This window comes from Hyaena hyaena, unplaced genomic scaffold (assembly GCF_003009895.1).
Source record: "Hyaena hyaena isolate Hyena2069 unplaced genomic scaffold, ASM300989v1 scaffold_10, whole genome shotgun sequence".
Classification (NCBI taxonomy): domain Eukaryota; kingdom Metazoa; phylum Chordata; class Mammalia; order Carnivora; family Hyaenidae; genus Hyaena; species Hyaena hyaena.
Window position 1 is genome coordinate 4,980,269 of NW_024080642.1, and position 14,111 is coordinate 4,994,379.

The 14,111-nt window shown below is 38.8% G+C and overlaps 1 protein-coding gene across 1 annotated transcript in view; it reads left to right on the plus strand.

The window, feature by feature from the left end:
• EFCAB5 (EF-hand calcium binding domain 5) overlaps nucleotides 1-14,111 on the plus strand; it is a 138,601-nt gene that overhangs the window by 41,052 nt on the left and 83,438 nt on the right. The window contains exon 5 of the mRNA XM_039252575.1: nucleotides 13,140-13,296. Coding sequence (XP_039108506.1) covers nucleotides 13,140-13,296 — 157 coding nt within the window. The remainder of the gene's footprint in view (nucleotides 1-13,139; nucleotides 13,297-14,111) is intronic.

The following is a 14,111-nucleotide window of genomic DNA, read 5'->3' on the forward strand; positions in this document are numbered from 1 at the left end:
GAATTCCATGGCCTCAGGATGTAGAGTTCTAGATATATCTGGCAGATCCACCTGGTCCAGTGTGTCATTCAAGTCCATTGCTTCTTTAATGATTTTCTGTCGAGTTGATCTATCCATTTCTTTTTTTTTTTTTAAATGTTTTATTTATTTCTAGAGAGAGAGACAGCATGAGCAGGGGAGGGTCAGAGAGAGAGGGAGCGACAGACTCTGAAACAGGCTCCAGGCTCTGAGCTGGCAGTCAGCACAGAGCCCGATGCGGGGCTCGAACCCATGAACCGCAAGATCATGACCTGAGCGAAAGTCGGACGCTTAACCGACTAAGCCACCCAGGCGCCCCTGATCTATCCATATCTGTAAGTGGAGTATTAAAGTCCCCTGCTATTAGCACATTCTTGTCTTTAAGATTGTTTCTGTTTGTGATTGTTTTATATATGTAGGTGCTTCCATATTTGGTGCATAGACATTTATAATTATTAGCTCTTCCTGATATAGACCCTGTAATTATTATATAATGCCCTTCTTCATCCCTTGTTACTATCTTTAAAGTCCAGTTTGTGTGATATAAGTATAGCTACTCCAGCTTTCTTTAGACTTCCAGTAGCATGATAGATATTTCTCCATCCCCTTACTTTCAATCTGAGGGTGTCCTCCTGTCTAAAATGAATTTTTTGTAGACAGCAAATAGATGGAGTTTGTTTTTTTAACCATTCTGCCACCCTGTGTCTTTTGATTGGGGCATTTAGTCCATTTACATGCAGTGTTATTATTGAAAAATATGGGTTTAGAGTCATCGTGTCCTTTGTGGGATTTATACTTGTGGTGGTGTCTCTGGTATATTGCGTTTCTTGCAACATTTCCCTCAGAGAGTCCCCCTCAGGATTTCTTGTCGGGCTGGTTTAGTGGTGACAAATTCTTTCAATTTTTGTTTATTTGGAAAGACTTTTATCTCTCCTTCTATTCTGAATGACAGGCTTGCTGAATAGAGGATTCTTGGCTGCATATTTTTTCTGTTCATCACATTGAAGATCTCCATTCCTTTCTGGCCTGCCAAGTTTCAGTCGATAGGTCTGTCACCACTCTGATAGGTTTCCCTTTGTATGTTAGGGCCCTTTTCTCCCTAGCTGCTTTCAGAATTCTCTCTTTGTCCTTATATTTTGCCAGTTTCACTATGATATGTCATGCAGAAGATCGATTCAAGTTGCGTCTGAGGGGATTCTCGGTGCCTCTTGGATTTCAATGTCTGTTTCCTTCCCCAGATGGTGGAAGTTCTTGCTATAATTTGTTCAAGTGCTCCTTCAGCGCCTTTCCCTCTCTCTTCCTCTTCTGGAATTCCTATGATACGGATATTATTCCCTTTGATTGTATCGCTGAGCTCTCGAACTCTCCTTTTGTGTTCCTGGATCAGGTTATCTCTCTTTTTCTCAGCTTCCTCTTTTTCTATAACTGTATCTTCTAAATCACTTATTCTCCTTTCTGCCTCTTCAATCCTTGCATTGGATGCCTCCATTTTATTTTGCATCTCATTTGTAGCATTTTTTCATTCATCACAACTATTTTTAAGCTCCATAATCTTTGTAGCAATAGTTTCTCTGATGTCTTCCATGCATTTTTCAAGCCCAGCAATTAATTTTATGACTATTGTTCTAAATTCTTGTTCAGTTATTTTGCTTATATCTGTTTTCATCAGTTCTTTAGCTGTCAGTGCTTCCTGGAATTTCTTTGGAGGCGAGCTCTTCCGTTTCGTCATTTTGGTTAGCTTTCTATCTCTTGTTAGTTTTAAAAGCTTGTTATGCACTCTGCACCTGTGAGTGGTGCTGTACCAAAGAATTCTCTTTGTCCAGGGCCTGTCCATTCAGAAAGTGTTCTTTGAATGGTGTCTCTTGGTCTCTCTTGTTGAGACCTTAGTTATTTTAATTTCCTACTTGTAGTGGTATTTGGGACCCTCTGCCATGTGTACTTTGGCTTGTTTCTTGAGGTAGCCCTGGAGAAGAAAACAGACAGACAAACACACAGGGAACAAAGGCACACAAACGCACAGACAAACCCAACAAACACGCAAACTGAAAGGAAAAAGAAAAAGAAAAAAAGGAAGGGACACATACAAAAAAAAAAAAGGAGGGAAGACAAATAATAAAAATAAAAATACATAAAAAAGAAAAAACCCAATAGACAAAGGACAGTCTAAATCATAGAACCAGGATTCCCAGCTACAAATAAAGAGCAGGGTGTATGCCGTGCTGATGGAAGAGCATATACAAAGAGAGAAATGACAAGGCCGGGAGGAAGTGAAATTGGAAATGAAATGAGCAGGCAGAAAGACTAAGAAGCTTAATTCAGAGAGAGAAAGAGGGGAATATGGTTGGAGAGGAGGTGAAAGAAACGACGATAATGCTACTCAGAAACCATATAGTCTGATTACTCCAGAGAGATAGAGATAAAAACGTAGCGGTGGAGGTGTAGAATTTACATCTAGAGAATGAATTAAATGTGATTGTTTAAGCAAGCCAGTTACCAGAATTAGTCAGGGCAGTGCATCCATGTTGGTCTTGCCTTGGCTCTGGTTTAAAAAAAAAAAAAAAAAAAGGCAGCTCTCTAGCGGGGATGGGCGTGGTTTGGTCCAGTGCGTCCTGCGGGGGTCCTGTCTTGGTGCTTGTGGGGAGAAAAGTGGTGGCGCCCCAGTTCCTTCTCGAACAAAGTGTTGCAACTCACTCTTTTGGGTGTGATCTCCTTTTGCCGGGGGCATAGCCAAAGTGGGCCGTGCTCTATATCCCAAGCCAGGCCTCGTTTCCAGATCTCAGTCCAGGCGCCCAATTGAAATTACCTGAAATATAAACTCGCAGGCGAGTCCCTCAGAGCAGTTTCGAGCCTCTTGCCTTCCCCCTGGGGATCCAGCTGAGCCAGAAGGACAAAGGTGCGGCTTCAGGCGCTGCTTGCGTCCCCTCCAGGTCAAGCTTGCGAGCGAGTTGCAGTTTCTCCTGAGGTCGCCTGGGACGAGTGTGTTTGCCTAGGGTCAGCTGGACAGCAGGAAACCGGATTCTTCTGTGTCCCAAGCGGAGGTCTTTCTCTTCTCCAGGGACAGGGACAGTGTCTTGAGCAGTTTCAGCCACTGTTTCTTTTTTTTCCCCTAGATTCATCATGGCTCCCTGCAAAGGGGGATCCCCCCTCCCTCTGTGTCTCTGGTCCCAGTCCTGGCCGATTTTATCTTCCCCAGGTCGCACTCACACTATCAGGTTTTCTCAGTGGACTCTGTCTTCTTTTCCTCCCAAACTCCTGGATTCTGTAAGGGTTCCTATGGCTTCAGGCCTTCTCCATTTGAGAGATGGGGCAAGTGAATATAAGGAGCTCCCTACTTCTCCGCCATCTTGCCTCCTCTCCAGGGTAGTTCTATTTTTAATTTTTTGAGGAAACCCCATAATGTTTTCCAGAGTGCCTGCATCAGTTTGCAGTCCCATGAGCAGTGCAAGAAGGTTCCCCTTTCTCCTCATCCTCACCAACATTTGTCATTTCATGAGTTGTTAATGTTAGCAATTCTGACAGATGTGAGGTAGTATCTCATTGTAGTTTGATTTGTATTTCCCTGATGATGAATGCTGTTGAGTTGGTTGGCCATCTATATGTCTTCTTTGGAGAAGTGTCTATTCATGTCTTTTGCCCATTTCTTCACCGAATTATTTATTTTGGGTGGAGTTTGATAATTTTTTTTATAGATTTTGGATACCAACGCTTAATCTGATGTCATTTGCATATATCTTCTCCTATTCCATCGGTTCCCTTTTAGTTTTGCTGATTGTTTCCTTCACTGTGCAGAGGCTTTTTATTTTGATGAGGTCCCAATAGTTCATTTGTGTTTTTGTTTCCCTTGTCTCCAGAGACGTGTTGAGTAAGAAGTTGCTGCAGCCCAGGTGAGATCAGATGTTTTTGACTGCTATCTCCTTTAGGATTTTGATGGCTTCCTGCCTTAAGTTTAGGTCCTTTATCCATTTTGAAATTATTTTTGTGTTTGGTGTAAGAAAGTGATCCAGGTTCATTTGTCTGCATGTCGCTGTCCAGTTTTCACAACACCATTTGCTGAAGAGACTGTCATTTTTCCATTGGATATTCTTTCTTGCTTTGTCAAAGATTAGTTGGCCATACATTTATGGGTCCATTTCTGGGTTCTCTATTCGGTTCCATTGGTCTTAATGTCTGTTTTTGTTCCAGTACCATAATGTCTTGATGATTACAGCTTTGTGGTACATCCTGAAGTACGGGATTGTGATGCCTCCAGCTTTGGTTTTCTTTTTCAAGATTGCCTTGTCTATTTTCTGGGTCTTTTCTAGTTCCATACAAATTTTAGAATTGTTTGTTCTAGCTCTGTGAAGGTGTTATTTTGATAGGAATTGCTTAAAATTTATAAAAGGAATTTCTAAAATTTCTTATGATTGTTTTAGTATTCTTCTTACAGGGTAAGCAACTAATCAGAAAGTTTAGAATAACAATTCTTTTGAAATTAGGTACATATATCCCTCTAGAATAAAGTAAGAGATATGTACAGAACTTTTCTTTTGTTTTATATTCTATAAGGACATGGCATTTTAATTTTCAGTTGAAGCAGTCTTTCTCAGAGTGTGGTTGCCTAAGAATGAAATCAGGATTACCTAGATGCTTAGTAAAAAGTACAGCTTCTTCCTCAGATCTTCTAAATCAGAACATTTAGGAATGCATTGAAAACAAGTTTCACAGGAGGCCATTATGTACACTGACAAAAAGCTTCAAAATCAATTATGTAGAGAAACCAAATTAAGGGAGTTTTAGTACTAGTGAAAAGTTCCAACAGCAGCAGGGGTGGTGTCATTAAATTTAATAAATAGCTTAAAGAACAATTTCTGCTCACCATCTGTTCTTGCAGAGCAATAAATTGGATTTGTATTTAGATCAATTGCCATGGAAAATACTTAAAATTTGGGAGCTAGTGTCAAGGCTGTAAATCAATATATTGACAAATCCTTCCTCCTGTTAGGGATATGTAAATCTCAGTCAATACATAAAACTAGTCATTTATCAATATCTGTAATAAGAAGAGTAATGGGCACACTTGGATGCTAGCCTAGGTACCATTGCCAACAAATAACACGACACAACAGTTTATTCCACTGATGCTTCCTGAATTGAGAGTTTGAATATTTAGGGTCATTTAGAGTTGATAAGAGCCCAAGTTTCCATTAGAGCAATACTGTAGGAGTTTCATGAGTTAAAGTAATCATAGATGCTTGGCCTAGATTGTCAGGATTAGGGCTTCATCTCTTTCTGCAAAAATCCAAGATCTATATGTCAACAGGTGACAGTGTCAAGCATCTGAAGAATATTCAGAAATCCTTAGCTAAAACAGTCTTGCTTTTACATTCTCTAAACTATATCATTGTTTGGGTCATCTTAGAGAGTTGTGGAGAAGTCCATTTATTTTAGGAATGAGAGTTTTTCTTATTTATATTCAAGAAAAAAGGCAAGTAAAATTTTTGTTTGGTTTGTCAAGACTTTATCTCCTGGTGATGATGTTAAAGCATTCATTTGCCTCAACTAGATCCAAAAAAATTTTCCATCTCACTACTTCTCTGGGTAAAAAGGGATTCCTCTCTGTTTGGTGCTTATGAACAATAAATAGAGAAGACACTCCTTACTGATTTGGAACAATTTTTATAGTGGTAGCCACTGAACTAAAAATCAAAATATCACTGTTGTTTATAAGTTTTACATATGCAATATACCTTTATTGCTTTTCATCAGGGTTTCTGAACAGATTAAGAGTTGAAGTGAACTTTTAATCCTTGTGTGTAGTTTTGCAAAATTGATATGGTTAGGTTTCTGTCCTTTTGGTTTCCTTCATATTTTCTTTTATTTTAACATCTTTCTTTCAGTATCTTTTCCCTCTGATTCTTAATTTTCCTATGCTTTGAATTGCATGTTTTATAAGTCACAACTGCCTCTTCAGAATTGGCAAAGAAGAAGTCAAACTCTCACTTTTCGCAGACGACATGATACTCTACATAGAAAACCCAACAGACTCCACCAGAAGCCTACTAGAACTGATCCATGAATTCAGCAAAGTTGCAGGATACAAAATCAAGGTACAGAAGTCGGTTGCATTTTTATACACCAACAATGAAGCAACAGAAAGAGAAATCAAGAAACGGATTCCATTCACAATTGCACAAAAAACCATAAAATACCTAACCTTAAAGCAAACATATGAAATAAACCTTAAAAAACATAAATAAACCTAACCAAAGATATGAGAGATCTGTATGATGAAAACTATAGAAAACTTATGAAGGAAATTGAAGAAGACACAAAGAAATGGAAAAACATTCCATGCTCATGGATTGGAAAAATAAATATAGTTAAAATGTCAATACTACCCAAAGCAATCTACACCTTCAATGCAATCCCAATCAAAATTGCACCAGCATTCTTCTCAAAACTAGAACAAACTATCCTAAAGTTTGTATGGAACCACAAAAGACCTCGAATAGCCAAAGGAATATTGAAGAAGAAAACCCAAACGGGAGGCATCACCATCCCAGACTTTAGCCTCTACTACAAAGCTGTCATCATCAAGACAGTATGGTATTGGCACAAAAACAGACACATAGGCCAATGGAATAGAATAGAGAACTCAGATTTGGACCCACAAAGGTACAGCCAACTAATCTTTGACAAAGCAGGAAAGAGTATCCAATGGAAAAAAAGACAGCCTCTTTAACAGATGGTGCTGGGAGAACTGGACAGCAACATGCAGAAGAATGAAACTAGATCATTTTCTCACACCATACACAAAGATAAACTCAAAATGGATAAAGGACCTGAATGTGAGACAGGAAACCATCAAAACCCTAGAGGAGAAAGCAGGAAACAACTTCCTTGACCTCAACCGCAGCAATTTCTTACTTGACACATCCCCAAAAGCAAGGGAATCAAGAGCAAAAATGAACTATTGCGACCTCATCATCAAGATTAAAAGCTTCTGCATGGCAAAGGAAACAATCCATAAAGCTAATAGGCAACCAATGGAATGGGAAAAGATAGTCGCAAATAACACATCAGATAAAGGGCTAGTATCCAAAATCTATAAGGAACTCACCAAACTCCACACCCCAAAAACAAATAATCCAGTAAAGAAATGGGCAGAAGATATGAACAGACACTTCTCCAAAGAGGACATCCAGATGGCCAACAGACACATGAAACGATGCTCAGTGTCACTTATCATCAGGGAAATACAAATCAAAACTACACTGAGATACCACCTCACACTGGTCACAGTGGCTAAAATGAGCAAATCAGAGGACTCTAGATGCTGGCGAGGATGTGGAGAAACAGGCACCCTCCTGCACTGTTGGTGGGAATGTAAACTGGTGCAGCCCCTCTGGAAAACAATGTGGAGGTTCCTCAAAAAATTAACAATAGAACTCCCCTATGACCCAGAAATAGCACTGCTAGGAATTTACCCAAGGGATATAGGAGTGCTGATGCATAGGGGCACATGTACCCCAATGTTCATAGCAACACTCTCAGCAATAGCCAAACCACGGAAAGAGCCTAAGTGTCCATCAACAGACGAACAGATCAAGAAAATGTGATTCATCTATACGATGGAATACTACATGGCAATGAGAAAGAATGAAATCTGGCCATGTGTAGCAACATGGATGGCACTTGAGGGTGTTATGCTGAGCGAAATAAGTCAGGCAGAGAAGGACAAATACCATATGTTTGCACGTATAGAGGATTAGGAGTAACTTAATGGAGGACCACGGGGAAGGAGAAGGGGAAAAATAGTTGGGGAGAGAGAGGGAGGCAAACCATGACAGACTCTTGAATGCCGAGGACAAACTGAGGACTGATAGAGGTAGGGGGGAGTGAAAGGGGGGTAATGGGCATGGAGGAGGGCACTTGTGGGGATGAGCGCTGAGTGTTATATGGAAACCACTTGACAATAAACTATGTAAAAAAATAAGTCACAGCTGCCTTATTGTGAATTGATAATGAAAAGTATTTGCTCTTAAAATAGGATTATAAACTTTCAACAGCCTGATTATAGTGATTACACATTTATATGTATGTTTAAATTTATAAAACTATGTACCAAAATGGTCAATTTTACTATATCATATTTTGAAAAATAAAAATAATTTATACAGTATTACAGAGGATATTAAAAATTTTTAAACAGAATATTGCAGAGATGTATATTAATTAACTGGAATTCAAATAAAAGCTTTAAAAAATTACAGAGATTATTAATGCTAGAATTTTACACTATTCCAGAGAAGCAGGGCCTATTATACTGTAAAATTCCGCACTTTTCTCTACCAGTACTGAGCCTGGATGAGAGTTCAAATGAACTAGGAAGTAGATGTAAAAGATACAATGCAAAAAGTTGGGTCTTTTCCTGTGTGGCAGTTATAGTGATGCCTATCAGGTTCTGGCTTAGTAATGATCTTTGATCCCTACATCCTTTGCTTATTTTATAATCACTGTGGGGTCTGTGCTGACCTTGAGATACCTTTTAGTCATTTTCCCTTTGACAGCTCTTTATTAGATTTATGGACTAACAATGGATCATTTAACCCACAAAGAGAAGGACTCACCACAAACTATGTCACAGAATTACTTTCTACACCACAGCTACATAAAGGAGAAAAATAAGTCGGGAAAGTGCTCAGGCATTAAGGATGCACAAGCCAAGTAAAAACTAAAAGGAAAGAAGACCCCACTCTTTATTTTACTTAATAATTTAAGGAATTTTTTAACTTCGTAATTCCCTGAGAATTAACTCATTGTATGGTGTTCAAAGAACTTATGCAGACCACGTGACAACATCCATTGTGTATGTTTCTATTGGAATTTGGTATCTGCAAAGGGTTTGATGATTTACTTCAAAGTACTTAGTTTTTGTGTTTCAAAAAAAAAACCACCCCAAAATATCTAACTAATGCTTACAATACACCAGTCACTAGTACTTGGCAAGACTAAGGGAATGATATGCATCTTCTTTGGTTGCCAGGAGACAGTGACTTCCTAGACAGATGTCTGTCTGCTTATACTCCACACCAGCTGTCACCTCTTTACCGAGCCAAATTCTTATGGTTATATTAAACTAGGAAATCCCATGGCTGCTTCTCCCACAGGTGATATTATTAATACCAATCATTTTGTCAATCATATTGAGTATCATAGGTTATCAATCCAGTAAAATAGATTATGCCAAAAGTGAGTGGATAGATAAGGAAAATGGTTTTTTTATAACATGTGAATGACTAATACAGCCGATGGTGTGTGGAAGGACTTTATCAAATAGATTCTACTTTTGTTCAACCTAAAGCATAACAATAACATATGTATATTACTAGTTTCCTATCCATCTCTAAGCCACACTTTGTTGCATATGTATATATTCCATTATTAAGTACTTAGAAATTCAAGTACATATGTACTGAGAACTCATGGTCTCCTTGAATGTTATTTTAATATCCTTCAAACACCCACCCTACAACTTGATGGTGAATGAATCTGTGGTCCTACCTCCAGTGGCATAGAACATTCCTAATGTTAAAAAGACTGAAGTGAAGTTCCTGAGTCAAGTACACTCCAGCTGGGACTGGATATCTGGCATAATGCATGATAAGGTATGGTGGTCCTAGAGTAAGACTATCCAAGATGTCCAGAAATTCCTGGGATTTGCCAGATAAGTTATTGATTCATTTAAAAAATTTTTAATGTTTATTTATTTTTGAGAGAGAGAGTGCAAGTGGGGAAAGGGCAGAGAGAGTGGGAGACACAGAATCTGAAACAGGCTCTAGGCTTCAAGCTCTGAGCTGTCAGCACACAGCCAGATACAGGGCTCAAACTCATGAAATCATGAGATCAAGACCTGAGCTGAAACCAAGAGTCAAACACTTAACTGACTGAGCCGCCCAGGTGCCCCTACTTCTATTTTTAAATCAGATTTATGCTGCTTTTCTTTAAAAATATCTCAAAATACTTGTTAAGATGGGTAAATTGGTTTATTAGTTAGCTTTTGCTGCATAACAAAATACCTCAAAACTTAGTGGCCTAAATCAATAATCATTTATTTGCTCATGATTTTATGGGTTGATAGCTTTGGGCTGGGCTTATGGCTTATCTCTCCTCCACATGGTATTGGATTCACTCATACATTGCAGTAAGATGGCAATTGATGGTTTTAATCACTTCTCTATTCATTGGCTGTTTGCAAAAGCAATGGAGGTAACTAGATCATCATCCAGCAGGCCCATTTCCGAGGTGGTGGCAAAAGGGCTTCTAAGTTCATTTAAAAAGGGCAAGGCCCAATGTTCAAGCACTTATTCATTTCTTTTTTTCCAGTTTTATTGTTATATAATTAATAACACTTTTCAACTTTCTGCTTGCATCATGTTTGCTAATGGCCCATTAGCCAAAACAAGTCACATGGCCATGGCCAGACACAAAGGATGCAGAAATAGAGTTCATCTCTTAATGGGAGAAGCTGCAAAGTTACATTGCATACAAACAGACATGTGCACGGGAATGGGAAGAATTTGTGATCATTTTTGCATTTTACCACATTTTAAATATGGATTTATGCTTAGAATCTGCTTGTAGGTTATGTCTACCCTACACTACCCAAAGTTAAGAGCTTTGGATGCTGTTGATTGATTATCCTCATGAGATAATGCAGACCACAGAAGAAAAATTTTATTCACTCCCTGCATGAGTTATATAATCAATTTAAAACTCATTTGATTATATTTGGAGTCTCATGTTCAGTTGCCCTGAAATACAGACGAGGTGTGGTTCTTTATTAACAAGAGGAAAGAAATGAGGTCTGAGCTGAGACCTAAAGGTTGTGGAGGATCTAGCCAAACAGAGGAAGCATGACAAACAGAAACATGACAAAAACCCAGTTTTGTTGGTCTATTTTTCAACAATTGGCACACATGAGAATTTGGAGACACCCAGTACTTATCATTTACTTATCTTGTTCTTCTTTGGACCCTAAGCTTTATAGTGGCAGAATCTATGTTAGGTGCCCAATAAACACCTAACATGTGTTTGTGTAATAAGTGAATAAGTGATTGACTTTGTGCATCAGTGTTTGAATGAATGAGAAAAGGCTAGAAGAAAGATACAGACAAGGAATAGAAAGTCATGCAAGGATGAAGATAGAAATTGGGGAGAATGTTGTACAGAGAGAGGGAAGAGGGAAAGAAGGAGAGAGAGAGGAGAGAAAGAGATAGATAAAGCAGCAGAGGGAGTAAGAGTGGTAGAAGAACAGGAGAGCCAGCAGAGGAAGGGACTGGGAGAACCGAGATGGATGGTAGAAGCTTGGCTACTTAGCAGTTGCATCAGAGGAACTTAGCACTTTTATGGGGCACCTGGGTGGTTCTGTCAGTTTTAAGAGTCTGACTTCAGCTCAGGTCATAGTCTCACAGTTGGTAGGTTTGAGCCCCATGTCGGGCTCTGTGCTGACAGCTCAGAGCCTGGAGACTGCTTTGGATTCTGTGTCTCCCTGTCTCTCTGCCCCTCTCCCGTTCTGTCTGTCTGTCTCTCTCTCTCTCTCTCTCCCCCTCTCTCTCTCTCTCTCTCTCTCACACACACACACACACACACACACAAATAAACATTAAAAAAATACAAATTACTTGGAGTACCTGGCTGGCTCAGTCAGTGGAGCAGCAACTCTTGATTTCAGGGTCATGAGTTCAAGCCCCATATTGGGTATAGAGCCTACGAAAGAAAGAAAGAAAGAAAGAAAGAAAGAAAGAAAGAAAGAAAGAAAGAAAGAAAGAAAGAGACAGAGAGAAAGAAAGAGAGAAAGAGAAGAGGGAAGGAAGGAAGAAGGAAGGTAGAAGGAAGGAAGGAAAGAAGGAAAGAAAGAAAGGAAGAAAGAAAGAAAGAGAAGAAGGAAGGAAGAAGGAAGGAAGGAAAGAAAGAAAGAAAGAAAGAAAGAAAGAAAGAAAGAAAGAAAGAAAGAAAGAAAAAGGAAGAAAGAAAAGAGGAAAGGAAAGGAAAGGAAGCGAAACAAAAGAAAAGGAAAGAAAACAAAGTGAAACGAAAGGAAGAGGAAAGGAAAGGAAAGGAAATACTAATTAATCTTCCAGCAGCTCATAAACAGGCCCTTCTGCACTATTTACCTGTTTTTATTTTCAAGCTTAAAAGTTTATTTTTGAAGGCCTATTTACATCGAGAATTTTGAAGGCCTTACATGAACATAAAGTAATCACTTAGATTTTGATTGATTATTTTGGATTATTAGAAGTATCCAATTTGCCAGCCCTAACCACAAAGTCTTTTGCATTTCCAAATTTATCAGATGAAATTGGAAGGCCTTAGTCTTTCTTCTCTGAAACATGAAGACCTGGCTCAAACAAATTGTATTTGAAACTAGCAGATATTTTTATTATTTTGAGTCATTTTGGTATTAGAGTTAAAACCAGCTTGAGAGTTTTGGAGTTCTAATAGGGATGACAAATATGGGAACAATTAAAATCACAATTCTTCCCCCATTCCCAACATGGGCACTGTAGCTCTATCTGAATATAAAGATAACTATGATGCTCAGGGGCTGTCATAGTATTTGGCTCTAGATGTTTAAAAGAAATTGGCAATATATATTCCTAGACAGAAATCAAAAGTTTGGTCCAAGACATCAGAATTACCTAAAATGCATATTATAAATGCAGCTTCTAGATTTAACTCTAAACCTGAAATCAGAATCTTTCCAGATGCTTTCTGTATCCAGAGAAGCGAGAGCCCCATCACTGTAAGGCCTTAGGGCATTCAGCTTTGCTTTTAGGTATGTGTGGCAGTCTCTAGAGCTATTTTTAGTACTTCTTAAGTATGATATTTTCTTGGGCAAAATAAGGTCCATGTATAAAAACTCAAATAATACTAGAAGACAACCTCTGATCAATGCCAAATATAGTAAGTTCTGAGGGGACAAGGAGGTCACCTCAGGCCTAAGTCAAGAAGATTTCATGGAGTAAATATAGGGACAAATTGTAAATGAGGCTCTGAATTCTTGTTTTCTGCCATTTGAACAATCTGAATCAAATCCAAAGGTCTTAACTCAGCATGTCTTTTATTTTGACATCCTTCAGAGTATCCAAGATGAAAGAGAGTATTAAACGGAAACACGAACAAAGAGAATACATAAATGAAGTCAAAGCCAAGGTGGCCAATACACGGAAACAGGCTCTGCAGGAGCAGTTCAGTGAATGGATTCTAGACCCCAAAGGAATGATTCCTATGGTAGTGGTAAGAAAGGAGGATGTCTGTGAAGGGGAGGTTGGGTGGGTGATAAGAAGATGATTGTTGGAATATTGAGTGGAGTGCCAGAAGCCTACCTCTAAATTTTCAGTCTTACTGAGGTAAGCTGATTCCTGACCAGTCTGGTCCATGAGAGTCAATTTCTTCAATTTTCTCATGAGCATTAAAAAAAAAAAAAAATCCAGCTAGATTTCTAAAATACTGACTCTGGATGAGGCTCCCAAAAGGACAGACATATTTCCAAAGAAGATATCCAGATGGCTAACAGATACATGAAAAAATGCTCAACAGCCCTCATCATCAGGTAAATACAAACCAAAACCACACACTACCTCACACCTGTCAGAATGGTTAACATTAACAACTCCAGAAACAACAAATCTTGGTGAGGATAAGGAGAAGGGAAACATTTTTGCACTGTTGGTTGGAATGCAAACTGTATTTTTCCAGAGTGTAGCCACTCTGGAAAACAGTATAGAGGTTCCTCAAAAAGTTAAAAAATGGAACTACTCTCGGACCTAGGAATTCCACTACTTGGTATTTATCCAAAGGATACAAAAATGCTGATTAGAAGGGACACAAATACAAATAATATAAAAACAGGGAGGGAGACAAAATATAAGAGACTTTTAAGTATATAGAGAACAAACTGAGGATTGCTGGAGGAGTTGTGGGTGGGGGGATAGTCTAAATGGGCAGGAGCATTAAGGAAGACACTTGTTGGGATGAACACTAGGTGTTATATATAGGGAATGAATTACTGGATTCTACTCTGGAAATCAATATTGCACTATATGCTAACT